The sequence below is a fragment of the Pyrus communis genome, chromosome 11 (assembly GCF_963583255.1).
Source record: "Pyrus communis chromosome 11, drPyrComm1.1, whole genome shotgun sequence".
NCBI lineage: Eukaryota > Viridiplantae > Streptophyta > Magnoliopsida > Rosales > Rosaceae > Pyrus > Pyrus communis.
Genome location: NC_084813.1, coordinates 8,230,846 through 8,258,074, shown reverse-complemented (window position 1 = coordinate 8,258,074; position 27,229 = coordinate 8,230,846). Strand labels below are relative to the sequence as shown.

At 36.6% G+C, this 27,229-nt stretch overlaps 3 protein-coding genes across 6 annotated transcripts; all 3 read left to right on the top strand.

The window, feature by feature from the left end:
- The first annotated feature begins 1,045 nt into the window (after window positions 1-1,045).
- LOC137708968 (uncharacterized) lies at window positions 1,046-3,856 on the top strand. The gene is made up of 4 exons (XM_068448121.1): window positions 1,046-1,456; window positions 1,616-1,838; window positions 1,983-2,417; window positions 3,132-3,856. The coding sequence occupies exons 1-4, from the start codon at window positions 1,046-1,048 to the stop codon at window positions 3,854-3,856; spliced, it is 1,794 nt and encodes a 597-aa protein (XP_068304222.1).
- Window positions 3,857-6,573: 2,717 nt separating this feature from the next.
- On the top strand, window positions 6,574-17,172 carry LOC137707815 (coatomer subunit beta'-2-like). Of its 3 annotated transcripts, none has more exons than XR_011064734.1 (25): window positions 6,574-6,716; window positions 7,125-7,145; window positions 7,271-7,332; window positions 7,900-7,954; window positions 8,850-8,886; window positions 8,996-9,321; window positions 9,428-9,559; window positions 9,646-9,794; window positions 10,002-10,070; window positions 10,288-10,438; window positions 10,538-10,603; window positions 11,073-11,261; window positions 11,575-11,715; window positions 11,798-11,872; window positions 11,993-12,261; window positions 12,376-12,492; window positions 13,056-13,170; window positions 13,278-13,349; window positions 13,501-13,697; window positions 13,783-13,876; window positions 14,624-14,730; window positions 15,303-15,435; window positions 15,559-15,751; window positions 16,312-16,377; window positions 16,799-17,172. XR_011064734.1 is itself a non-coding variant. In XM_068446731.1 (25 exons), the coding sequence occupies exons 1-24, from the start codon at window positions 6,714-6,716 to the stop codon at window positions 16,329-16,331; spliced, it is 2,751 nt and encodes a 916-aa protein (XP_068302832.1). In that variant the 5' UTR covers window positions 6,574-6,713; the 3' UTR covers window positions 16,332-16,377; window positions 16,799-17,172. The 3 variants fall into 3 exon arrangements, 1 of the variants encoding a protein (XP_068302832.1); XR_011064733.1 differs by having other exon boundaries at window positions 15,559-15,785; XM_068446731.1 differs by having other exon boundaries at window positions 15,559-15,709.
- A 4,282-nt stretch (window positions 17,173-21,454) lies between these two features.
- On the top strand, window positions 21,455-24,360 carry LOC137749593 (nuclear pore complex protein NUP50A-like). Of its 2 annotated transcripts, XM_068489713.1 has the most exons (2): window positions 21,455-21,609; window positions 22,772-24,360. In XM_068489713.1, exon 2 carries the CDS (start codon window positions 22,836-22,838, stop codon window positions 24,102-24,104), a length of 1,269 nt encoding a protein of 422 aa, XP_068345814.1. In that variant the 5' UTR covers window positions 21,455-21,609; window positions 22,772-22,835; the 3' UTR covers window positions 24,105-24,360. The 2 variants fall into 2 exon arrangements, with proteins under 2 accessions (XP_068345814.1, XP_068345813.1); XM_068489712.1 differs by lacking the exon at window positions 21,455-21,609 and having other exon boundaries at window positions 22,743-24,360.
- Window positions 24,361-27,229: the final 2,869 nt, after the last annotated feature.

The window sequence follows — 27,229 nt, the reverse complement described above, 5'->3', positions numbered from 1 at the left end:
GGGCTAAAAGTCAAATTTTTTAGCTCGAAAAATTTAGCTTTTAGCCCAAAAACAGCTTTTCTACTCTAACCATTCTACCATAAAATTTTAGCCCGAGATTATTAAAGAATGAATTTAGGTTTTTTTTTTTTTTTTGTTAAATTAAATTTAAAAAAAAAATTAATATGTAGACTATCGTAAATTAATTTTATGAACATTTTAATCTAAAAAAATTTAAATTCTAATAAATATTGGGTAAAGTCCACCCCGATTTCTGGGCTAAATGTCGGGAGGAATTTGGCATTGGTTTAGCATTTAGCATTTAGCTCAAAATTTCCCCTTGGGTTGGAGTGCGTTTGGGGGGAAATTTTGGGGGGTAATTTGGTTTTTAGCCCATCATTGGAGTTGGTCTTATATTTTGAAATGAATTGGGCCAAAGCCAAGGACCTTGGGCCTTAGACTTAGAGGCTTTGGGTGCATATATTAAATGTCAAAGATGGGCCTTGGGGTTCTTGGGCTCGGATGGACGAAAAACACAAGTATCGTTTTTACGTTTTTGATTTTTGCATTCAGTTTTTTTTCGAAATGATAAAACTGATCACATGAACGGTTACAACCGTTCTTAAAGATAAATTTGAACGGTTTTAACCGCTTTATTACACCATTATATATATGGCCGTCAGATCAAAAACAGACACAACAATTCCATCGTATCCTTCATACTTCACAGAGAAACACACAACAAATTCGCCAAGAATCCAAGTTTGAGTGCAAGAACTTGGATTAGATAGTTGTATCCTGCAAGATAGACGTCCATTGAACTGCTGCACTGATGTAGGGATGAATTTCTGTCTTAAGAGATTGCTTCTGCAAACCTCTATCTTCAATGAACAAGTCAATGATTTGTGATTTTATATACAATTTCATTAAGTGTTTATATTTTGATATATTGTAGTTGTTATTAAATTCTTCATTTGAAATAAGACTGTGCAAATTGTTATATATTATACACTTGACATTTGATTGGTTCTAACAATCTAAGATAGAAATTCTTCTATATGAAACCATGGATCAATCAAATGTTGGTGTCGTCAAGCAACACGTTGAGAAACCTGAGAAGTTCAAGGGAGTTGATTTCAAACATTGGCAACAGAAGATGTTGTTCTACTTAACAACTCTGAACTTGGGTCATGTGATTACTTTTGAGGCCCCCAAAACACCAGAAGAGGGAGATATTCCTGCTGAAATTCTACAGGCTATAGAGGCCTGGACTCACAGTGAATTTCTATGCAGGAACTACATTCTGAATGCTTTAGATGACTCTTTGTATGATGTTTATTCATCATATAAGACAGCGAAAGAACTATGGGAGTCTTTGGATAAGAAATACAAGTCTGAAGTGGCAAGTTCCAAGAAGTTTGTAATTGGAAAATTTTTGAATTACAAGATGAGTGACACCAAGTCTGTTGTCAGGCAAGTTGAAGAACTCTAAGTGATTGTTCATGAGTTAGATGAAGAAAATCTTGGTCTGAAAGAAGGATTTGTGGTTGGCTCTATTATAGAGAAACTGCCTTCAAATTGGAAGGACTTTAAGATTTATCTAAAGCATCTAACTGAAGACATGAATATGGATTAGTTGATTCTCAAACTGCGTGTAGATGAAGATCATCACAAAAATGAGAAGTATGATGTCTTATCGCTGGAGGCAAAAGCTAATGTTGTGGAAGGAAATGACTCATACAAGGCAAGGCACCATCAGAAAAATAAAGGCAAAGATGCTGCAAAGAAAGCACTGACTGTTGTGAAAGGGAAAACCTTCAAGAAAATCAAAGGAAGTTGCTGGGTTTATGGAAAGACAGGTCATAAGGCAAAGGACTGCTGCCACAAGAAGGATCAAAATTTTGGGAGTTCCAATTAAGCAAATGCTGCAGAAGACACGTTTGTTGCTGTTGTTTTTGAAGTCAATTTATTGACTAATTCCAATGACTGGTGGGTTGATACAGGAACAATAAGGCATGTGTGTGCTGATTGGAATTTATTTGTTACTTACCAATTTGTTGATGGTGGAGAAAATCTATACATGGGAAATGCAACTGCATCTGTCGTTGCGGGGAAGGGAAAAGTGACGCTCAAACTCATTTCTGAAAAAGAGCTTTCACTCAACAATGTTTTGCATATTCCTGATATTCGCAAGAACCTAATTTCTGGATCGCTTCTGAGTAACAAAGGTTTCAACATTGTGTTTGAATCTGACAAGTTTGTAATCACCAAGGGTGGGGTGTATGTGGGAAAGGGCTACTTAGCTGAGGGGCTCTTCAAACTGAATGTACTATCTGCTAATGCTATTAATAATAATAACAAGCCTAATGTTTCTTTTGCTTACTTGATTGAGTCCTCTACATTATTGCCCAAATGTTCCATGAACAAAGTATCTAAATGTGAGATATGCACAGAATCTAAATATGCAAGACACTCATATAAATCAGTGGAAAAATCCAACGAAATACTTGGTTTAATCCATAATGATCTTTGTGATTTCAAATCCACACCAACTCGTGGAGGAAAGAACTACTATATTTCTTTCATTGATGATTGCAACAAGTACTGTTATATCTATTTAATTCATAGTAAAGATGAAGCTTTAAACATGTTTAAGTCATTTAAAGCCGAAGTCGAAAATCAACTAGACAAAAGAATAAAAGTCTTAAGCTCGGATAGAGGTGGTGAGTACGAATCTAATGACTTTGCAGAATTTTGTTCGACACATGGAATAATACATCAAACAACAGCTCCATATACTCCTCAACAAAATGGAGTGGCTGAATGAAAAAATCGTACATTGAAGGATATGATTAATTCCATGTTGAACAGTTCTGGTGCACCACATTATTTATGGGGTGAGGCACTCCTTGCTGCAAACATGATTTTGAACCGAATTCCACATAAGAAGACTAATCAATCTCCTTATGAAATCTGGAAAGGTAGGTTATCTACATATAAAACCTTGAAAGTGTGGGGTTGTCTTGCAAAAGTCCAAGTGCCTCTTTCGAAGAGACAAAAACTTGGACCAAAAACAGTGGATTGTCTATTTAATGGTCATGCCAAAAATAGTTCGGTGTATAGATTTTTGGTTCATAAAACTGAAATTGCAGACATTCATATAAATACTATACTTGAATCTGCAGAAGCTGAGTTCGTTGAGGAAATTTTTCCTTATAAAGATAGGTCATATATTTTGAACAAAAAAGTACATGAGGTTACTACAAGAAATGATGACGATAATCATGCTTCAACTTTTAGAGTTCAAAGCCAAGATTTGGAAACCCGAAAGAGTAAAAGAGCAAAAATTGCAAAGGATTTTGGTCCTGATTTCCTCACTTTTGTAACCGAAGAAGAGCCTCAAACTTATAAGGCTGCATTAGAATCATCTGAAGCACCTTATTGGAAAGAAGCTATTCAAAGTGAAATAGAATCTATCATGCAAAATAATACTTGGGAATTGGTTAATTTGCCTCCTGGAAATAAACCAATAGGACACAAATGGAATTTCAAGAGGAAATTGAGATCGGATGGTACCATAGACAAGTATAAAGCTCGTTTAGTTGCCAAAAGGTATCGTAAAAAAGAAGGACTTGACTACTTTAACACTTATTCACCAGTAGCTAGAATAACATCTATAAGGTTATTAATAGCTATAACGTCTGTGTACAATCTCGAGATACATCAAATGGATGTTAAGACTGCATTTCTAAATGGTGAATTAGACAAAGAAATATATATGGAACAACCTGAAGGTTTCATTGTCAAAGGTCAAGAAAAGAAAGTTTGCAAGTTGATTAAGTCATTATATGGACTCAAACAAGCGCCTAAGCAATGACATGAAAAATTCGATCATAATATGATTACGAATGGATTTGTAATCAATGAAAGTAATAAATGCATTTATGTTAAGCAAATGAAAAATGCTTGTGTTATTGTATGTCTATATGTTAATGACATGCTTATAATGGGAACAAACAAAGATGTGATTAACTCCACAAAGAAAATGCTAAATTCTAGCTTTGATATGAAAGATATGGGATTAACTGATGTGATTCTTGGAGTTCGTATTGTAAGGAATTCAGATGGATACGTCCTAACTCAATCACATTATGTTGAAAAGGTTCTAAAAAGGTTTGGACATTATAATTGTAAACCTGCAGTAACTCCTTTTGATCCCATTCATAAACTTACTAAAAACGAAGAAGATATCGTATCTCAATTGGAGTATACCTAAGTTATAGGTTGCTTGATGTACATTATGAATTGTACAAGACCTGATCTTGCTTATTCAATAAGCTGACTAAGTAGGTATTCAAGTAATCCTGGAAGAGATCATTGGAATGCTTTAATAAGGGTATTAAGATACTTAAAGCATACAATGAACTATGGTTTGCATTACACTCAATATCCCCCAGTATTAGAAGGATATAGTGATGCAAATTGGATTTCAGGGAATACAGACAGTAAATCCACAAGTGGATACGTATTTACACTTGGTGGAGCAGCTGTGTCATGGAAATCATCCAAGAAAATATGTATAGCACATTCAACAATGGAATCAGAGTTTATAGCCTTAGATACAGCTGCTGATGAAGCTGAATAGGTTAAACATTTTCTGGAAGATATTCCATTATGGCCCAAGCCTGTGATTGCAATATGTATAAGTTGTGACATCATAGCTACACAAGGTCGAGCCAAAAACACTGAATATAATGAGAAGTTGAGACATATAAGGTGACGACATAAGACCATTAGACGACTACTCAAGAATGGAACTATTTCCATTGATTATATTAAATCTAAGGAGAATATTGCCGATCCTTTGACAAAAGGCATATCCAAGGATCAAGTGGTATTTACATCGAGGGGAATGAGTTTAAAGCCAACTCAATGAGTTATAACTTGACGGAAACCTAACCTAGCTAATTGGAGATCCCATAGTCTAGGTTCAATAGGCAAACTAGTTGAGGAAAACTCAAAGTAAGAAACACACAATCTTTACTCATTCTTATGATGGAAAACAGTGTGTTGCCTGTAAGACGAAGAGGGTGAATAACTATTCTTAATAATGCTAATACCTTATGGTTAAGATGAATAGAACATGATATTCTTTATTAGCATTACCTATATAAGATTGATGTGGGGTCGCATCTTTAAGAATTGGTATGGCTACAATTCTCTAAAGGTCTCATGAAATCAGGATATGTTCAGGACCAAAATGAACACAATCGTATGAATTGAAGTGTGTCAAGATGTGATATGTGTGATACTTATTGTTTCAATTTTACTACTAAGAATGATCAGTTCAAGATAGTAAATTCACTGCTTCATTAGGTAAAACCGATAAGTACTCACTAGAGAAGGTTCAAGTCCAAAAGACACCTATCCCGATGCATATTATATCTAAGTTCTCTGGAAAGACGTTACTAATTTAGCTAGTATCTTATTTTCAATTCAAATGTGAGGTATTGCTAGAGTTTGAATAGAAAATGTGGGGTATTGTTGGAACTTGTGTTTATATGGGACTCCAAGTCCCACATCGCCCAAACCTTTTTAGAACTTCACCTTTATAAATGAGTTCACTCACTTATAGTTTGAAATGATTTGGGCCAAAGCTATGGACCTTGGGCCTTAGACTTGGAGGTTTTGGGTGCATATATTAAATGTCAAAGATGGGCCTTGGGCTTGGGCTCGGATGGACGAAAAACACAAGTATCGTTTTTACATTTTTGATTTTTGCATTCAGTTTTTTCTGAAAGGATAAAACTGATCACATGAACGGTTACAACCGTTCTTAAAGATAAATATGAACAGTTTTAACTGCTCTATTACGCCATTATATATATGGTCGTCAGATCAGAAACAGGCACAACAATTCCATCGTATCCTTCATACTTCATAGAGAAACACACATTAAAGTGGGCTGTAATGTGCCAGCACAACATCCATGTCATTGCCACAAGCACACACCCCTCAGGATTTGGATCCCATCCAGATCTTGGGGATCGTAAGAATCTTCACATTTTAGTCATTAATCGTGCATCGTGAGGTCATAAATCATTTGATTTTTTTATTTAAATTTAAACACAAATAGTACCTGACGAAAACTGATCGCACGATATCCGATAAACGATTAAGATGTGATAATCCTAGGGATCTAGAAAGTGGGACTTGGATCGTCTCCTGAGCTAATGGAGAGGATCCTCTTCATCAATCATTCTGAACCGTTGGATTTTTATCTAACGGCTACAATCATTATAACTTTAAAGGGATCCCCTGTTTGTAGCCGTTGGATAAAAATCTAACGGTCCAGGATGATTGATGAGGAAGATCCTCTCCTAGAAAATGAATCCGCAGAAGATCCACATCCACCCCTCACACCAAATGAGCAACCACTCGGCAAATTTCCACCGTTGACCAATCCCTTCCCGCGATCAACAACAACCTTTGCGGGCCAAAACCGCGAGCCGGCTTGCCCCACTAGTGGCACTATCGTAAAATAACACACTCAACCGCAATGCTTTTGGTCGCTCTCGTATTTACAGACAGAGAGCCCTCTTCTCTCTCCATATGCAAAAACACCGAAATCTCTCTCCCTCCCTCCCTCCCTCTCCTCCTCTCCCTCTCTGAGCTTGGATCACCTGGATCGCTAGGGTTTCTCCAACTGTGATCTCGGCCGGAGCTCTGCGAAAATGGTGAGTCCTTTGATCTCTTCCGGCTTCCCTGAACGTTGCCCACATTAGACTGCATCTTAGATCTGATTCAAATCCGTTTCGATTTGGTGCCAATTTCTCATTGTTTGACGAACTGCATCAATTTTACTGAGACTGTTACAATTTCTTAGGCTTTGTTTGGTTGCATGGAATTCGACGTTTTCTCAATTCTCCATTTTTCGTTTGATTTCGTTTCTCGGCGATCAAACGGGGCACTTTATAACTTGAAATTTATCGAGATCTGGTGTTCAATGTGGTTAAATATCAATTCTGCATTGTTATTTACCGTATCCGTAACCCGGTAGATATCGGAGTTTGTAAGCTTGTTTGAGATTTGGTGTTTTGATTTTGCACTGATTGGTTTTCTTTGTTTTTGCAATGTGTTAACAGCCTCTCAGACTGGAAATCAAGGTAATTTTATATCTAATTCCTTTAATCTCGTTCTGATAGGTGGATCCGATCTCGGGTTCTCGATCCTAATAGAGTTATATTTTGAATTGTGTGGGAAATGGTCTAATATAAATCTTTTGGTTCAGAGAAAACTCGCTCAAAGATCAGAGAGAGTAAAATCTGTGGATCTGCATCCAACAGAACCATGGTAACTGCATTGTCTTCTGTATTAATTTAGTATTGTCTTAAATTTGATATTAAAAATGTAATTAGTAACAGATTAGCAAGTCATAAGAGCAATGCCATGCACCCGAGCTCTTCTTCCTGATGTCTCTCATATTTATTTTTTCTTTGTACATCTTACACTATGAGGATGCGCTTGCCACTCAAATTAGGATAGGATCCTTGACATTTTTGTGAAACAATAGGCTATTGACGATTCGTTAGTGGGAGTAGCGGTGCCAACCTAATACTCTTTTGGCATAGTCTTTTTCATATTAAAGTGGATGTGGCCTGCATTTTGCATGAGGCAGCACCCGTTGGCTGGGGTGCCATGGCAGTGCTAGTTTCTTTTATTTTTGTTTTCACATTTCATGATTGTCTGTGTAGTTAATTTTAAATGAGGACTAGTTATTATTTTAATTTCCATTAGAAATGAGTTGTTGTGAGCACTTTGGTTCTCCTGCCATTTAGTTAGGATAGGATCCATGTTAATTTGGTGAAACTGTAGTTTTGTGGTTTACCATTAATGTGTTCAATGATAATTTCACTGCAGGATTTTGGCAAGTTTGTATTCAGGGACTGTTTGTATTTGGAACTACCAGACGCAGGTATGATATAGATCTATTCCCACAACTTAGCATTTCCGAGACCAAGTTATACTGTATAATAGTCATCTTTGCTCTTTGTATATCAAGTCATGTTAATGATGATCATGATTGGTCCTTTATCTTATTGTAATTTTAAGCCATTTCTGAAGTACGTGTAAAGCTTGATCTTAAGCGGAATATGCAACTATCTTAGAGTGATTGTTGCGCCATAACAGTTGAACTCGTTGGTCAGTATGATTGGGTTCATCACTTGTTAAACAAGTCTTTTGGTTTGAACCGAAAGAGATAGAAATGAAGTATTTGAACTTGTACAATTATGAGATCACATATGCACATCCTTAACCGTGTACATGTACTAAAAGCCAAATTAAAGGCAAGGAAGCAATTAGTGATTTACTGATCTTGGACTGTATCATGACATGGTTTGTCTGCTGTTTAGAATTCATTTTGGTTATTATGTACACTGAGCACATGTAGCTATCAGAAACTTTATGGTTACAGTGATCATTTCACAAATCTTCTTCCTAAATGTATTTGATCTACTTTAAAGAAATTTGTTTGTTGTGATTGATACAGTATCTTTTGTGGTATTGTTCTATTCTGCTATGAGAAAAAAGGTAGTGCTATCCACACACCCAATTTTACTTCTCACACACCCCTCTCAATTTTCGGTTGTTAGATCGAATGAATTGAACAAGATCAACGGCTAAAAATTAACAAGGGTGTGTGAAAGGTTAAAATGGGTGTGTGAATAGCACTATCCAAAAAAAGAAAATGTTTAGCATCCCTTCCTTGGACAGTTGCCTTAAACTTATAGTGAGCTTTTGATATTTAGGTTTCTTTATTTGGTTCCAGTAAGAATATGCTAACTTGCATTTTTTTGATACTGTTTCAGACCATGGCTAAGTCTTTTGAGGTCACAGAGTTACCAGGTATTTACTTTGCCTGTTTGCAAATATTTGAGCTCAATAGATATTCTTACTGGAATTTTGCTTAGTAATATCATCATCATGCTTTAATGTCTAAGTCACTGGTTTGCAGTTAGATCAGCCAAATTTATCTCACGCAAGCAATGGGTTGTTGCTGGAGCTGATGACATGTTCATTCGTGTATACAATTACAATACAATGGATAAGGTTAAAGTATTTGAGGCACATACAGACTACATTAGATGTGTGGCTGTCCATCCTACACTCCCTTATGTACTATCATCATCCGATGATATGCTTATCAAGCTCTGGGATTGGGACAAGGGTTGGGTTTGTACTCAGATATTTGAAGGACACTCCCATTATGTTATGCAAGTGACATTCAATCCAAAAGATACCAACACATTTGCAAGTGCATCTCTTGATCGCACCATAAAGGTATGCAGGCATGGTCTGGCCTTCCTTGCATAGTCTACACTGTTTTTGTATAATTGTGCTAATTATGTTACTGGTTTTTTTTTTCTCCATATCTTTTTTTTCCCAGATATGGAATCTAGGCTCCCCAGACCCAAATTTTACATTGGATGCCCATCAGAAAGGAGTAAATTGTGTCGATTACTTTACTGGTGGTGATAAGCCTTATCTGATTACTGGATCTGATGATCACACTGCTAAGGTCTACCAACCTTTTTCTTCAGTAATTCTTTATTGCATATCTTTGTTATGATTTGGAAAAATTAATGCATAATAATATGGAAACAGGTGTGGGACTATCAAACCAAAAGTTGTGTCCAGACACTTGAAGGCCATACACACAATGTTTCTGCTGTATGTTTCCATCCTGAGCTTCCTATTATAATAACAGGGTCGGAGGATGGAACAGTTCGAATATGGCATTCAACCACTTACAGGTAATTCCTGTTCCATGCAACATTTCTACATCTCACGTCCTAGGATGCTATATACTTTGGTTGAATGTTCAAAATTTTTGCTTTATTTTTTTGAAAAAAAACTTGGAAGTTATTTCAACTTCTTGAATGTTAATATTTTCGAACTAATTCCTCTATTTTCAAATCATTGAATGGCAAGGCCAATGATAATGTGTGCTTCATCTACAGGCTTGAGAACACATTGAATTATGGGCTTGAAAGAGTTTGGGCTATTGGATACATGAAGAGTTCAAGGCGGTGAGTTTGGAAATCATAGATACTTGCCCTTTTATTGGACTTATATAAATAGGTGCCCCTTACTTTTTGTTGAAATTTTTATTATTTGCTTGAAATTTGTAAGAAAATGGACCCAGTTAAGTTCGGCGGTATGTTTTTCAAATTTCAATGCTGCACGTGTATTATCCTTTATGAACTGTACTCAAAATGATTTTGTTCTACTCATAAACTTGGTCAGGGTTGTAATTGGTTATGATGAAGGAACCATTATGGTAAAACTTGGCCGTGAAGTACCTGTTGCAAGTATGGACAATAGTGGAAAGATCATTTGGGCTAAGCATAATGAAATTCAAACTGTGAACATTAAGAGTGTGGGAGCTGATTTTGAGGTTTAAGCGCTTTCAGATCAACCTTTTATCTTTGCTGCTCGCTCCCCTTTCCTCTTTGGTAGTTGACATCAGTCGTTTTATTTTTGCTATACTCTATAGGTTACCGATGGAGAGAGATTGCCTTTGGCTGTTAAGGAGTTGGGTACATGCGATCTTTACCCTCAGGTGAGGTTTTCTTTTATTCTTATTTTTCAATCGTCTTCTGATTTCATATCTGTTGATTTTTCTGTATCTTTCTCGTCTTGTTCTGATGTCGTCAAGTTTATCATGTTATACATTCTTGGTTGAAGCTTCTGTATAAATTTCTTTGTGATCTCAATATTTTTATGCTAATAGTTTCTGCTCCTTTCTTGAGAGCTACATCTTTTAGTTTCAATATTGTCTGCTGCAACCTATCATTTTTACTTGGGAAGGGAAGATGAGGGGATGTGTCTCCAGACAATCCTGTTTTGAATGGATGGTGATAGACTTTCAAGTCTGCTACTGTAGTTTCCTCATACTGGCTTCTTGTTTCCCGCTTTAAATTGCAGAATGCAAATTTTCCTGTGTATTGGTTATTGTTTGATGTTTTTCAGTTCGGTGGGTGTGCGTGCAATACATGCTGATTTCTCACTGCTCAATTTTTTGTTTACAGAGCTTAAGGCATAATCCCAATGGGAGGTTTGTTGTTGTTTGTGGAGATGGAGAGTACATTATTTATACTGCTTTAGCCTGGAGAAATCGTTCATTTGGTTCTGCTTTGGAATTTGCTTGGTCAACGGATGGAGAATATGCTGTTAGAGAGAGTACTTCAAAGATTAAGATTTTCACTAAAAACTTCCAGGTTTGTTATTTTTTTAGTTTGTCAACGTGCATTATGTCTTGTTAAAAGTTCAACACAGAAAACTTTATTTATTTATTCTTTTTCTTAATTTTTGTGTTTCAAAATGTTTATCTTGAATATATTAGTAGCTGTCAATTCTTTGCTGCTATTGTAATCCCTTTATACTGCAACTTGTCATTAATTTCAGCATTTTGGTTATAGTTGTTGCGGGATCTTAGATATCACCTTAAAACTTCTATTACTATGATTGTAGATTTTAATAACTCTCTGTTAGAGAACATGTGTTTTTATTGATGGAAGTGGCATATTTCAGGAGAAGAGGAGTATTCGACCTACATTTTCGGCTGAACATATTTATGGGGGAACTTTATTGGCAATGTGCTCAAATGATTTTATTTGCTTTTATGATTGGGCCGAATGCAGATTGATTCGGCGAATTGATGTAACTGTTAAAGTGAGTCTCCCCTACCTATCTCAAATAGCCTGTAATTGCTGTTTTCATTTTTCTTTAATTATATTTCTTTTGAACTTGTCAGAATCTCTATTGGGCTGATAGTGGTGATTTAGTGGCTATTGCCAGTGACACATCATTCTACATTTTGAAATACAATGTAAGCATCTTTGCTAATTGGGTTCTTCGTCCTCCCCCCATTATTTAGCTTTTCATCATTCATCTTCCATAAAATGGTTTGAAGTAATGGTTTGTGACATTGCATATGATAATGGTGCAGCGGGATGTAGTCTCTTCATACTTAGATAGCGGAAGGCCTGTAGATGAACAAGGTGTTGAAGATGCTTTTGAGCTTCTCCATGAAATGAATGAACGTGTCAGGACTGGTTTATGGGTTGGGGATTGTTTCATTTACAACAACTCCTCCTGGAGACTTAATTACTGTGTTGGTGGTGAGGTAACCACAATGTTTCATTTAGACCGACCAATGTACTTGTTGGGTTATCTTGCCAATCAAAGTCGGGTGTATCTGATAGACAAAGAGTTCAAGTGAGTGCACTTTTGGTTTGTGTTATTGGAAATCATGATGGTCATCTACAACATTAAGCATCTTATATTGTCTTTTTTTTTTTTTTTTCTTCTTTTTATATTTAAACTTTGCAGTGTTATGGGGTACACACTACTTCTGAGTTTGATCGAATATAAGACTCTTGTGATGCGTGGAGACATTGAAAGGGCCAATGAAGTTCTGCCGTCAATTCCTAAAGAGCACCATAACAGGTACCTATTAGTGACTTTGGCATAATGGCATCAGATGTCCCCTTATATCTGTGAAATGTTGTATATGTGGCTTGGGAATATAACTGCATTTCAGTCAATAGGATTAGGAAAACAACTGACGATGAAAGTGTTCCAAATGGATCACAACTCTTTGTATATTTTTTTAATTTTTAATTTAAGCCCTTTAATTGGCACTTGGTACTTCTGATACACAAATTTTGCCTCCACCCACTGAAATGAATTTAGTAGTAATATTCTTTGCAGACGTGTGGAAAACTTTGATCTTTTGTACTAGTTTACAATTTCAGTAATATTTCTTTCCATACGCTGATTATATAGGACTTGAGTAGAAACTTCCATTGCAATGTTTTTGTACTTTCCAGATTTCAATGGCAAATTTAAATTTCAAATACGATGCTTTGTTGTTACGATCTTAACATGTTCTGTGGTGTTTCCCTTTGAAAGTTCAACTTTCTCTATGTTTTAATGATCATGGATTGAAATTGAAGTTTGATAAATGGATGACTGCTTCAATCCTAATGGATAATTTCCTGTTCTTGTAGTGTGGCTCGTTTCTTGGAATCACGAGGTATGATAGAGGAAGCACTTGAAGTGGCTACCGATCCTGATTACAGATTTGAACTAGCCATACAGCTTGGTAGATTAGAAATTGCAAAGGTAAGTCCAAGGAGACATAACTTTGATGTTAGGTTTTTATGTGTTGTAGTCGTTAGAATGAATGATATTGTTTATTTCCAAGTGAATATTCATGTTGTTTCTTGCAGGAAATTGCCACTGAAGTGCAAAGTGAGTCTAAATGGAAGCAGTTAGGTGAATTGGCTATGTCTGCTGGAAAGGTATGTTGGTTATTTATTCTTACTTTTTCTTGATAATATGCATATTAATTCCTTAACCACAGCCGCATCTGTCTCGTATCCTATCCCCACCCCACCAATTGTAACTTGCACCTTTTGATTACATCTCTTTGTGTGTATTACATTTTTGCAGTTAGACATGGCCGAGGAATGTTTAAAGCATGCCATGGACTTGAGTGGTTTATTATTGCTCTATTCTTCTCTTGGAGATGCTGAAGGAATATCAAGGCTTGCAGTCCTTGCTAAAGAACAAGGGAAGAACAATGTTGCATTCCTTTGTTTATTCATGTTGGGTCGATTGGAAGAGTGCCTTGAGTTACTGGTGGAAAGGTGATTGCTTATTTGTTCCCTTGAAATATGACTACACAGAATAATGCAGTAAAAACTAATGATTAATAAAGCATTCTCTTTGCAGCAATCGGATACCTGAGGCTGCTTTGATGGCTCGATCTTATCTTCCAGGCAAGGTTTCCGAGATAGTAACTATTTGGAGAAAAGACCTGAGCAAGGTGACATTATGAAATTGCTTCGCTTGTCTTATTTTGACGCTCAAGTCTGCAGTTCTTATTTGACTTCAATTGGTGTTAAGAAAAGTAGATATGGCAACTCGTATAGAAAACTCACACCAGTTTGTTGTTAGATACAACAGTTATGATGTGTGGGCATGGCAGTCTTATATCACCTTTTAGAGATATAACATGGTTGTGACATATAACACTACTTATTTTTCTTTTTATGTTATTTTGTGTTTTTAGAATCTAGAACATTGCTACCAAAAACGTATCGGCAACATTCCCTTTTACATGTATATTCTTTCTCTAGGAAATTTCGGGTTGCAATTCTACTTTTCAAGTTAAGGAAAAGCTAACTTGCCTCATTTTTTATACACATCTGCAGATACATTCACTAAAATAGTTTTTGTTTCCATGTTTTCTATCTCATTTTTCAAAAAATACTCCTGTGGATTAACTTCGTCCATAGTTGGTTAACTTGGTTTGTTGCAGCTTTACATGTTTGCATGTCTGTTTACATATTTTATGTTGTTATGCTCAAGTATAATTCATTAGATGGCTTCTCAACTTGGCTACTCTACTGAAACGGTACAAGATAACATACATGCATACACACAGAACCACATATGCATGTGCAGATGCATGGTAATTACTTACATATGTAATTGGATTGGATGCATACATATGCATCCACTTGCGTGTCCTTGTCTAATAACTTAACTTTGATTCAATGTTAACCTGTAGGTTAATCCGAAAGCTGCTGAGTCTTTAGCTGATCCTGAAGAGTATCCGAATTTGTTCGATGATTGGCAAGTTGCTCTTTCTGTTGAATCAAAAGCTGCAGAGACAAGGTACCTCTGCAAATTCTGTGCATGTGTTTGTGTATGCACTGAGTGTGGATTTATGTACCTACTATCATTTGGTTCACAAGTTTCTCAATATCTTATTGTGAAAATGTTCTCTTTTGGCTTCACGATATCTCCCTTGAGATGTCAATTGCTCTTAGCCCGAGTTTCGTACTGAGGTGATTCTGAAAAAAAGTGGCTATCAAAAAAAGCTCCCAGCTTTTATGTTCGGTAAACATTCAGCTTCAGCTTTTTTTCACAGTTTTGGGTGAAAAAAAAAGCCAAAAACACAAAGCTGCAAAACTCAGCTTTGAAAAACCAGCTTTTTTTCACATCTGTTTTACATAAAAGTTTATCAAACACTATAATACTGCTTTTTTTTCTTTTCAAAAGCACTTTTACAAAAAAGTTTAACAAACACTCTGCTGCTTTATTTCACAGCTGCTTATTCTCACAACACAGCAGAAGCATGTTTTTTCAAAGCACAGCAATACTAAACCAGCCCTTAGTCATGGTTTATTATATGATATATCATCTTCTATTGAGCTGTATTAATTATTTTCGTTTGATTGTTTTAGGGGTGTCTATCCTCCCGCAGAGGAGTACGTAAACCATGTTGATAAAGCACACATCACCCTTGTGGAGGCTTTCAGGAATATGCAATTGGAGGAAGAGGAGGAGCCTCTTGAAAATGGGGAAGCAAATCATGAGGTATATACAGTGGATGAAAATTTTAGGCCAGTTTGAAATTTCCTTTCGTATGAACAATTTGTTTTATGAATTGGCTTTTTAACTCTAGTGCTTTATTTCCCCTTTCGATCTGTTTTGCTTCAGGTTCCTGAACAGAATGGTGAAGAAAATGGGGCACAGGCTACTGAAGAACAGGATGGAGAAGAAGGGAGCCAGGAGGAGGCTGTTGTGGTGGATGCTGATTCTACGGATGGTGCTGAACTCATTAATGGGAATGAGGCTGACGAAGAGTGGGGTACGAATAATGAAGGAACCTCGTCAGCCTAAAAAGCTATTGGTTGGGCCAGTGTGAAAATCCAATTTTGTCTCTGGTGATTAATTGATTCTGAAGTGCCATCTCTGACTCCCATTCTGACAACTTTCTGATTCCACTACTTCTACCACCTTCTCTACTAACTATTATTGGATATTATTCGTACCTATAATCAACATTATAATTATGTACTTGGGGGTCGCAGCTTATTCTAAGTAGTTACGGTCTTGTTGGAATAACTGCAACCCAAATTTTGAACATTTGACTGCTTACAGTGCCATTACAACATTTTTTTTTCTTATAAACCTAAAGAAAAAGAAGTTTCCACTCTACTTGTTGGTTGGGAGGGGGTTTACACAAGGAGAGAGACTTGGGAATCTAACATCTTTTCAAACCAAATACTCAATAGAATCCAACGCTGAAGAGACAAATTGGATTTTGAGGAGCCTTTTCTTTTTTGTCCTAAGTTCTCACGTAACTTGATACTTCCTTTTGCTGTTTTGGCTTTCCCCTTGTTTGCTTGTGTTCTATTTGTTCAGGTTGTTTTCTTGCATCCTAATTCTCTCATCTTTTACTGTTTGCAGTGCTTACACCACGTCACTAGGTCCCTATGAAGGCTGCTGGTCCAGCTGTATGGATCCTTTAGAGAGGTGAGAAAGGGTTCATATATACTTGGGATATGCCATCAGATTTTATAGTACTCATAGTTTCTTCACATTTTACAGAATAAATTTCTTCACATTTTTATAGTATTCAGGAGCCATTCACGCTGCTCTTTTTCCATGCAAAAGTTAGCTATGAAACTGATATGTTGTAGGAAAATCTAATTTATTCGTATCACTGATCAAGTGTATGAAGACTATTCCAAATCATTCGTACACTTCTGCTGTGTTCCGTACGCATTCTTATTTCTGATGCTTGCGTAAGAATCCAAACAGCTTTTTTAATTTGAAATATTTTCATAGCACTTCGTTCATATGAAAAAGCTGTTACATTTAGTTATAATTGTACCGATGTGACTGGCCATTACGATGATCTCTTTTTTCTATTTCCATTGTTTTTTCCTGATAGGTCTCCTGCAAGGGGCTGACAAAGAGGTGATGTAGCGGATCGGTTGTCTCTGATACCTGGTGGTGTGGCTTGTACCCGAGTTATAGTTTGTCATGGGGCACAACGTAAATTAGTTTCATAGCCGTAGTTAGTTTGCTCTTCCGATTGCAGTTTTTAACATATTCTTTTGAGGCCATCTTCCCGTCATGAAGTTTTTCTCGTGCCATTGTGAATGTAGAAAGAATTGAGCTAGGGATACAAGGTCGTCCATTCAAATTTTAGATATTTGGTTCCCCTTGACTCTTTATTTTTTGCGTGTTTTGGGAATTCTTGAAATGTGAGTTATATTGTAAACCTGTATTCATAAGAGTATATACATTTTTAGCATGATACAACCAACTTCGGCTATTCGCTTCTGTTAGCGTTCTATCCCCGTTTGTATTGAGTAATGTTATTCATACTATACTTTTATACCACATTTATGTACCACCTTAGATGGCATTTGATGTGGACAACCATATCATTTGAAAAATTTGTAAAACCCAAGGAAATGAAGGAGAAAGACTTCTCGTATTTCACAATCATAATTTAATTAACTAGTTTTTTTTTAATTTTTAGTTTATTAAATAATGAACTAAATTTAAAAATCTGATTAATTCAAATGATGTGGCTGTTCACATCAGATGTCATCTAAGATAATATGAAAATATGGTATGAATAGCATTACTCATTCGTATTAGACCATAATGCTCAATTGATTTTTGTGGTTGTAACAATGAAAACACGGACCATTGTTACGGTTCCTTTGGGAACATCTAACAAGACCGTAACAATGTATGCGTGTTCATTGCTGTGATGGGAAACGATTTTTGCAGTCCACTTTTCTAATTTTGCACGTCCCTCTCTAGATGCATTGCTTTATTTGAAAACTGCCACTGATTGTAGCATCTAGTTCCCCTAAAGTTCGGAGTCTTCGCAATTTTGAAGAGGTCAAAATCCCTCTTGGTTCAAAGAGGGTGGTTGCCGTCGAGTTTTTGGTCTTTGGGCCGGCGCAGCCAACACAAAGATCGTTTTTGTGAGTAGCGTCGTGTTGGAGGTACTAACGGCATAACTGTTAGTTGATGATGTGTATCAATTATATGCGTGGTCGATTAATACTGTACTGCATTACTCTATAAGACAATAACCTCAATATAGTCAATAAAAATTTCGGTCCTGACTTGGCCAGTTATATATAAGAATAAACTTTACAATTCAATCCCAACGTGAGCCAGTTGTTTACAATCACAAATTCGATATTGTGTCCATTCTTTTATGCAAGATGGCACCTATCGAGGCAAATTTATGACATACAATTTCACCACACCTATAAAGATGCTAATACGATAGGTGATGACTTTCTCTAGTTTAGATCAAAATATGATCTTCTTGTATTTGTAAGTCTAAAAATATGTATGATATGTCACTTAGTACTACGGTCTAGTAGTATTCCTTTTCACTTGTAAGTGAGGTTTTGATTCTCACAAAATACGAATTTGAACCATATTATTGCAAGTCGATTGTGGCTACCACTCTACCTTAGACCATCTCCAACCCTTGGGGATAAAGCTTAAAAATTTTAAGCCATAACCCAAAAACTGATTTTCTTCTCCAATGGTTATGGCTTAAAATTTTGGAAAATACCCCAAAATGAGACAATTTCTTAATCTTGGGACATAAATAGGACAAACCGGCCATGCACACCATGCACAAAACCGAAATTACTAAAATACCCACATATAAATACTAAAAATCATCAGCCCATTGCATCATTGTTCTCATTTGGAAGAGATGGTTGTTGAGAGAGCTCTGGGTTTCTGGGTTGAACTCAGATCTCTGAGCTCTGATTTCGAAGTGAGGCAAGTCCATAGAGAGGCAAGAAGAGTGAGTTGGGTTTTGGGTTGACCTCATATCTTTGATTTCGAACAAAGGGATACGAGAGAAAGGTGAGAAGAGCGAGCTGGGTTTTGTACCATATTTTCTGTTTTGGATGGAAAGTTCCATTTTTTCCAACAACTAAAGCTTTGGCAGGCATAGTAAGGTAGGGTGTTTAGTTCCAAGTTTCTTCATCAAGGATTTATGTAATAAATGGGTTGTTTGTAAGATAAATTAATACTTAGAAGTTAAATTAGGGTTTGTGTTTCATGTTGGGGCGTATGGGTTGTGGAATAAATTTCAAGTTTTGATGTGCTAGAAAACTGGGATGGTGTTTCATGTTGGGGCGTATGGGTTGTGGAATAAATTTCAAGTTTTGATGTGCTAGAAAACTGGGATGGAACAATTTTTGGTTCAAGTGTCCAATTGCAGAAATTTGTGAAATTTTTTTCCGTAATGTGCATTTGGTGTGCATGTCTACATCTTAATATGAGAAGGATGAATGTTCAATAGTTATGATGCACGTATGTTGTGCCCTAGAATTTAGCGAGTATGACCACAACCAAGTTGGCCTCGGGGAAAAACAAAATTAAGAAAAAAAAGAAGCCTAGATGACGTTAAGGATCATGCATGTCCATGAAATAACGACAACAAGATATCATATTTTCTACGTGCACGGTTAAGTGGTGGTTGATATACATAACAAGACTTTTCAAACTATCACTGTAACCTTATATACGTAACAATTATGTTTTAATTGTATCCACTATACCAATATGTTGCCGTTAAAATTTCCCCCGCTCTGTGCGTATTATGTGCATGTACTGTACATATTATGTGCATTTGGTGTGCATATAGTGTATATGGTGCGTATTTACATCACTGATACTCTTCGCATTAACGTAGTTTACTACTTTTTCCTTTAATTCAGAGGCAGGCCCTCAATACGAAAAAAGCGAACGAGTTCGTAAAACAATTTCCTTTGATTTAGTTGGGTTATTTCATACCCATTCAAACTGCAACTTTCAAATCCTTGAAATATTTGAACCCAATCAAAGTTGATACCAAATTCAAATTAATGGATCTTCGATTCTTCATATAAAGTTTAGGGTTATTTATCTGATTGCGTCATTTTTCTGATTTTGAAGAGAGAGTTGTGAACTATGAGTTTTTGGGTTGAGCTTAGATTTGTGAGCTTAAGATGCGCATGTTGTGTACATACAATGTATGAGCGAGCTTAATACGAAGAGAGCGAACGAGTATGCGAAACAATTTTGTCCATATCCTTCTCTCTTCCTTCTTTCCACTTTGATTTCTCTATTTTCCCTCAAATTTATCTCTTCTACAAAAGGCAACTAACCTTTAATATGTTTTTTCATTTGATTGCAGCAAAAGCCAAACCCTATTTTAGTGCTTGTAAATTTGGATCGAGAGAGGGAGCAGAGGGAGGGAGAAGACATAACAAAAGAAAACCCACATATAAATTAGAGAAATGATAAAAAAAAATAAAAGATAAAAATTGAAGGATTTGGGTCTCCTCTAAGAAACACCAAACCAATTACTTCAACTTCAAAAATCCATCAATCAGAAAAGCAAAATTAAGCAAACTCAGTTCACAAAACCTATAAATGGAAAGGTAAAAATCGAAGAAGATGAGTGGGTTACAGAGAGAGCTCTTGTACATATTGGAAGTGTAGAGAGAGAGAGAGAGAGAGAGAGAAAGAAAGAAAGAAAGAAAGAAAGAGAGTTTGGATGAAGAAGATGGGTGGGTTAGAAAGAGAGAGCTCTTGGATGAAGATGGGTGGGTTAGGGTTCTTTGAATTGGAATTGGGTGAGAGAGATTGTCTTTCTTCTTTCTGTTTCTCTCTATACAAAATGAGAAATGAAGGCTGAAATTTCTGGATAATCTATTTACATGGGAGGATAATTTGGTCATTTCCAGGTGTAAGAAAAATCATATTTCTGTCTGATTGTTTTGCATGTCGTATGCATACCTTGTGCATATTTAAAATGTCCTATTTCTATCCCAATATTAAAAAATTGTCCCATTTTGGGGTATTTCCCTAAAACTTTAGCTTAAATTATTAAATAATAATTTTAACCTAATTTTGTTTGTCAGTAACTATTTGAAAATAAAATTTAAGTAGATTATTCTAATTTATTTTTATGAATATTTTAACTTATAAATATTTAAATTTCAATAAATAATTAAAAATAAAAAGCCACATAAAATTTATTAAACTTTTAAAGTTACTGGGCTGACAATATGTAATTGCCGACAAAGATTCATTTGCCCAATAAATTAAAAGAACAAAATAAAAAAGCACATTTCATGTCAAAAGTGAACAATTTCATAAAAATAAAAACAAAACATTTTCAAATAAAAAAAATGATTTTGATCATCTTAGCGGATCCACAAACTTTGAACAATGCTTTGTCCATCACTTTGGAATCGTTAATATGATTCTTGAGCACACATCAAGAACTATGTGCAATCACAAGATTGATCGAGAAGATCATTGCCAGTGGCTTCACCACAACTGGATGTAGAAAAATGCTATATGGATTAAAATTAAAAAAAAAAAAAAAAAAAAAAAAGTTCGAGCAAAATGAAATAAAAAACAACAAAACCAAGACCTTCATGGACATGCTGGAGGCCCAATTTCAAATCTCAGGATCAAGGAAGTTGGCACGCTGACCCTAAACACCGCACGTGTCAAAAAGTGGCCTCGATTACACGCACAATTAAATCAAAAGGGGAAAGAAAATAAACCCTTCGTATCCAAAGCTTTCCCAAATAAATCTCTGCAATTTAACATTTATATATATAAGCAATTCGAAAACCACAAAAATAAAATCACCCATTTGTCTATGGGTCTCTCTCTCTAGGTTCTGCTTCTGCGTCTCCTTGCCTCCCGGTGAGTCCAAATCCTTGTATTCCCAATTTTTGAATTAGGGTTTGTGCAATTTCAGTTTGATATACTTAATATTTTGGGGTTTCATTTATCATTTCATTTTTTGGGTGATATTGGGTCTTTCTTCTCGGTGGATTATGTGGCTTCCTTGTGGTTGTTTCGATTTCGATTTGCTATTTTTTTATATTTTCTATGCGGATTGTGATTTGCCATTAGGGTTTCTGTTTTTGGAATTTTCTTGGAAAGTGGGTTTTAGCTGTTAACTCTTGTTTGGTTGCTGAGGAAATTGTTGGTAGCTAAAAGTATTTTCCAAAAAATCATAGAGAATTTTTAATTCGACGCTGTTATTAGAAAGAGTTTCCGGTATTTTGAAGCATACTGAACTGTTATTTTCAACCTAGGTTTTGGAATTTTTTTGTTCTTTGTGACGACCCAAATAATTGATTAATTCTAAATTAGCTGTTTTAATAGTTATACTCTTGCACTTTAATGGAGTTTTGGAGACTCTTTCTTTAGCATTCTTGCGCCCTTGTTACTGTAATAATTTGTGGATGTATTTGATTTGTTTGATGTTTTTTTGTGTTTTCCAAATTTCAAGTTCCAACGTTTCATTTGAGGGGTTTGGCTTGGTTTTTTTATATATGTGCAGTTGTAATTCTAGATTTATGCTTTGGGCTCCAGTTATTAGCTTTCGATTTGTTTCGTCCATTGCCTGTATTTATATAATAAAACAATTTTGGATAAGAAAAATGTGTTGTTTTGTAATCACTTATATTTAATATCTTTTGCTTCAAGTTATATGCAAAGAGGAGAAAACTCACTTCTCTGTTATTAAGTTATTGGAATATTTATAAAACGTTAAATCCCGAGTTGTATTGAGCTCTGTTGTTCTGTTGACAAATTTGGTTGACTCTTTAGATGACATGGAACTTTTCTTTCCTTTGTTTGTTAGTTTTACTTTAAGATTCTTTATAATCGAAGCTTTCTTTGGTTAGACATGATGTATTACAATTCTTGGCGGTCTTATTCAATGCTGTTAGTACATTCTAATTAATTTACCTGTTTAGTTTTATCTACATTTGGTAGTAAATGATTTGTGAGTTTAGTATCTGTGGTTCTATGTTCATCTGGACTCTGAAGAATTACAATTTATGATTATATGCAGATATTGGCTTCCCAAATACTTGATACACCGGCTGGTTAATCCAATTTTTTTTATTCATTTGTCAATGGCGGATTCGGAAAATGCCCTTCCACTTAATAAGAAGCGAGCTGCTGGGAGGGAACTGTCTCGGGATAACCCAGGCCTTGATGACGAGGACGATGCTTCTGATGCAGAGATTGGAACTTTCAAGAGGGCCAGTGAGGAGGTGCTGGCCACCAGAAGAATTGTGAAGGTTCGTCGCCAGCCGTGTACATCTGCCCCCGCTTCTAATACTTCCAATCCTTTTGCTGGTATACGCTTGGTTCCTCCAACAGGAGCAACTGCAGCCCCTGCTGCAGCTAGCGCACCACCTGCCAGTGAGACACGAGTTTCAGATGAGGATAATAAGCAGCCAGAAAGCAAGGTTGAACAGGCTGATCAAGCTGGGGATGACTCTGCTGCAGATAAGGAGAATGTTGTGAAGGAGAACAATGAAGTTTCCAGTGAGGCAACGGAACAACCTGAACCATCTGTGGGTGAAAATAAGACAAATGAGGGTGATGCAGTAAATGAGGAAGAGGAAAAGGCTGAAATTGAAGATAAGAAAGATGGAGAAGATAAGAAAGATAACAAAAACGAAAATGTTGATCCAAGTCCGGAAGGTAACTCGTTGAGCTCATTCCAACAGCTTTCGAGTAGCCAAAATGCCTTCACAAATATCTCTGGAACCGGGTTCTCCACATCCAGTTTTTCATTTGGGCTTATTTCAAAGGATGGGTCTGCATTGGGTACTGGCTCTAGTTCACTTTTTGGATCAAATAATGATGAGCCTTCTGGTATTGGTCTCTTGCGTAATGGAAGTTCTTCACTCTTTGGCACATCAGGGCCCTCAGTTGTACCTAAGAGTGATGGTGGTGCCTTCCCGCCAATGCAAGAGATTTCAGTTGAGACTGGGGAAGAAAATGAGAAAGTGGTTTTCACTGCTGATGCTGCGTTGTTTGAATTTATTGATGGAGGCTGGAAGGAACGTGGAAAGGGAGATCTGAAAGTTAATGTATCTGAATCTGAGAAAGCCAGACTTGTCATGAGGCTCAAGGGAATTAGGAAGGTAATTCTGAATGCAAGCCTTTACCCAGACATGAAGCTCACGAACATGGAGAAGAAAGGTGTAACATTTGCCTGCATGAACAGTATCGATGAAAAGAAGGATGGGCTTTCCACCTTTGCTTTGAAGTTCAAGGATGGTTCCATAGTCGAGGAATTTCGAGCTGCTGTTACAGCACATAAAGATAAAGGTAAGGCATTTACAGCTATGAAGACTCCTGAAAATTCTCCCAAGGCATCTGATGATTAAAAGGGTAGCTTAGCTTATGTCAATGCTTGCTGAGTTTCATTTCCTATCGCAACTTTTCCCTGTTGTCGTCCTTGCCCCTTTTTGGGAAGAAAACGAAGTTGTTTTAGAGTCTGGCTGTTCCGAAGCCCTTTTGTAGCGGAGTTATAGAGTCCTGCCCGTTTTGTTGTAGTTTTAATTTCAGTCTAATGTTCGAAAGACCAGTGGTAACTCATTCTGGATAAATCGTATGCGGTTAAATCAGACTGCGTTTACTCTTTGGGATGTTGACTGTTTGACACAGTTTTACAGTTGGTTGGTCCCTTCATATGCAATATATCTGAAAGGCTTAAACTGCTGTCTGTCAGATGTTAAAATTTTCTCGGTTAGATTAATAATTTGTATGAATCATTTACCTCTTTGGGAAATTATCCACAAATTTTATTTGGACCAATAATATTTCTTTACACCTTAAACTAATTTAGTGCTGTTATACTCCAAAGTGTTCAGTGCCGACACATACTTGACTGTTTGGATTTGCAAGGATCCTCGGTGCTTGTTTAAACTGTCGGATCAAAACAACCGGTCAAATATGTTTTGGCACTGAGTGCCTGTAGGTATTCACGAGAAATCAGTCATTGCAGCTTGTCTGATTCCACTTTAGAATGAAAATATGTTATGGACAAGCTTTTTCTTGCAAAATACTTTGAATACCGTTGAGGACAGTGGTGCTACACATCTTATGAACTATTTTCTTTAGCTTCTTTAGTGATTTCCCTTACCGCTTCCCCTTTCTTGTGATGTTGAAGATCCATGGCTGTCGTCGTCACTTGGTGGCCAAGGAATACATGATCATTCACTATTTAATTTGATATAACAATGAAGAATTAAATGAATATGCTTTTATTGTTTTAATCTCAACACTCAATATCTAATTCAAAGGTAGGTTGCCATAAATCCTTAATGATCAGGTGATCAAGAGAACGGGACTCTAGTTTATTTTGTTTTGTGAGAATCATGAAATGGTGCCCTTCTATTATATTTTCGAAGATTAATTAGACTATTACTAACGATCAAGAACGTTCATAGGGTAGACATATAAGACGAGGGACGGAGAAGAAATATAATTAATGTGTGTAAGCAATGTCTGGCTGGTCGAAATCAACTGCACAGACGACGGCTTCACGGCGGAGAAGATGAAAGCTGATACCCTATTTCCCATTTTAGAATCGGTTTTACCTCTATTAACATTTATTGCCCGGTTGGGGCTTATTTTTTTGGAGTTGCTTTCGTATTTTTTCTGTAAGTTTTGAGGTTTTATGGTTAAGGTGTAGTGGGAGAAAGCTAATTTAAAGAGTGATGTTAGTTAGCTAGGCTCTCTTCTGGTATAACTTTGCAATCCTTACCAAGTTATACATTTCCTCTGCCTAATTAAAAAGAAATTTATTTGTGTTTTTAATGACCCACTCTTGTAGGTGATCACATGCTCTTCTCTCTTCTTAAAGAAGGTGTTGGCTAAAAAGAGACGAATGCCATTTCAAAATCCAAAATGGCTTCCCCATCCTCATTTATCTCCCCAAAACCATGGCCACCATGGAAACCTCCATAGTTGCTTGTCTCCTGGCACATGTCCATTTAAATCTCTTCCTATGAATAAATTCTCTGTCTAAGAGATTTCTTGAACCAATTCTACATGATCTTCCCAAATTTATCCTTCATACTCATATCCAACCCAACTTGAGGTGCATACACACTAATCACAGAGTTCTTGTCTTATCACAATCTTGATTGCTATAATTCTATCTCCAAGCCTCTTAAGATCTAGGACATCTTGTGTTGGGGCCTTGTACATAATGATGCTAACACCATTTCTCGTTCTGTTTGTGCTCGAATACCAAAGTTTAAAACCTGAGTTTTTTAGATCCTTCATCTTACGACCAACCCACTTAGTTTGTTGGAGGCACATAATACTTATACTTCTCCTCACCATAACTTCCACTACTTCCATAGGTTTTCTCGTTAAGATTCCTACTTCCTCGTTTCTAAACACATTCTACTCTCTTGAACCTTACCCTCATGTCCTGCTTATTTGACATCCCGTATTTAGTAAGGTTAAAGTACTTTTTTTTGTGTGTCAAGGGTAAAATTGATGTGAGCAGATGCTTCCAAACAACTTATGAGTGGAGTTGTTCAAAAGGAAGTTTGTATGGCCCCTTGCTCATTTAACATTGCATATGGACGCTGATGGAGATATAGTGACCCTTACTCATTTATCACCGTGCCCGGGCCACACAGTGCGTCACTTACGAGTGATGGCCTAGTTTTATCGCAATTTGTTTAGGCTTTGTTATCACATGGATTCGACATAAGAACGTAGTGCTGACTATCGACTACCTATTCCATTATCCGAGTCTGGAACCGGCAATGTAAGAAACTTACACATGCGGAGTTCATTTACTAAATATCTAATAAAGGGAAAATGGTCCAAAGAAGAAGGTGAGAGAGAAAGTTGCTAGTATAAAATAAAATAAAATATGTCACCGCCCATTCATCGGATTCACAAGGCCTAATAAAACGCGTTGCGCGTGAGACTCTCTCTCTTTGGTTTCCTATCTTGCAATCTCCTTTGTCACTAGCCTTAACCTTTGGCTTGGGTGCCGGTGACTATGGTCCAAGTTCCTTGTTCTCCTCTTTCCCTCTTTCTCTTAATCCTCTTCTCTCTTTTTCAATTTTCCCTCGAGATTTTTGTTAGCTTCCTTGAGCTTTGTCTCAAATTTTTCCGTGAGTTTATCTCACTTTTGGGCTTCACGTCCCTTTTCTCCACCCCTCCCTCTCTTCTGGCCGTTCTTTTCCAAACCCAAAACTCCATCTCCCCTCACTTTTCCCCTTTTCATCCCTTCCCCATAAACAATCCCCACCCATATGCTCTGATCTTCAGACTCCAAGCTGAATATGGTTGCCAGATTTATTTCCCTCCCTCATTGCCCGCGCCCCCCCCCCCCCCCCCAAAAAAAAAGGCTTGTCGGATTTCCCTTGAGGCCAAGTGTACTGCTGCTTCGGCCAAAGTAAGGATATTTTACATTCCCCCTTAGCCTCACCTTCTATTCATGTGTTATTATGTTTGTATATATTCGTAGGGATTAGTGAAT

What these genes read in the sequence shown, in the direction of transcription:
- LOC137708968 (XM_068448121.1), top strand. Translation starts at nt 1,046, where the DNA reads ATGGATCAATCAAATGTTGGTGTCGTCAAGCAACACGTTGAGAAACCT. An exon ending in CCAAGTCTGTTGTCAGGCAA is followed by an intron (nt 1,457 to 1,615) that starts GTTGAAGAACTC and finishes AATATGGATTAG; the next exon opens with TTGATTCTCAAACTGCGTGT. An exon ending in CTGGGTTTATGGAAAGACAG is followed by an intron (nt 1,839 to 1,982) that starts GTCATAAGGCAA and finishes GGGTTGATACAG; the next exon opens with GAACAATAAGGCATGTGTGT.
- LOC137707815 (XM_068446731.1), top strand. An exon ending in TGGCATTCAACCACTTACAG is followed by an intron (nt 9,795 to 10,001) that starts GTAATTCCTGTT and finishes CTTCATCTACAG; the next exon opens with GCTTGAGAACACATTGAATT. An exon ending in TACATGAAGAGTTCAAGGCG is followed by an intron (nt 10,071 to 10,287) that starts GTGAGTTTGGAA and finishes AAACTTGGTCAG; the next exon opens with GGTTGTAATTGGTTATGATG.
- LOC137749593 (XM_068489712.1), top strand. Translation starts at nt 22,758, where the DNA reads ATGATTATATGCAGATATTGGCTTCCCAAATACTTGATACACCGGCTG.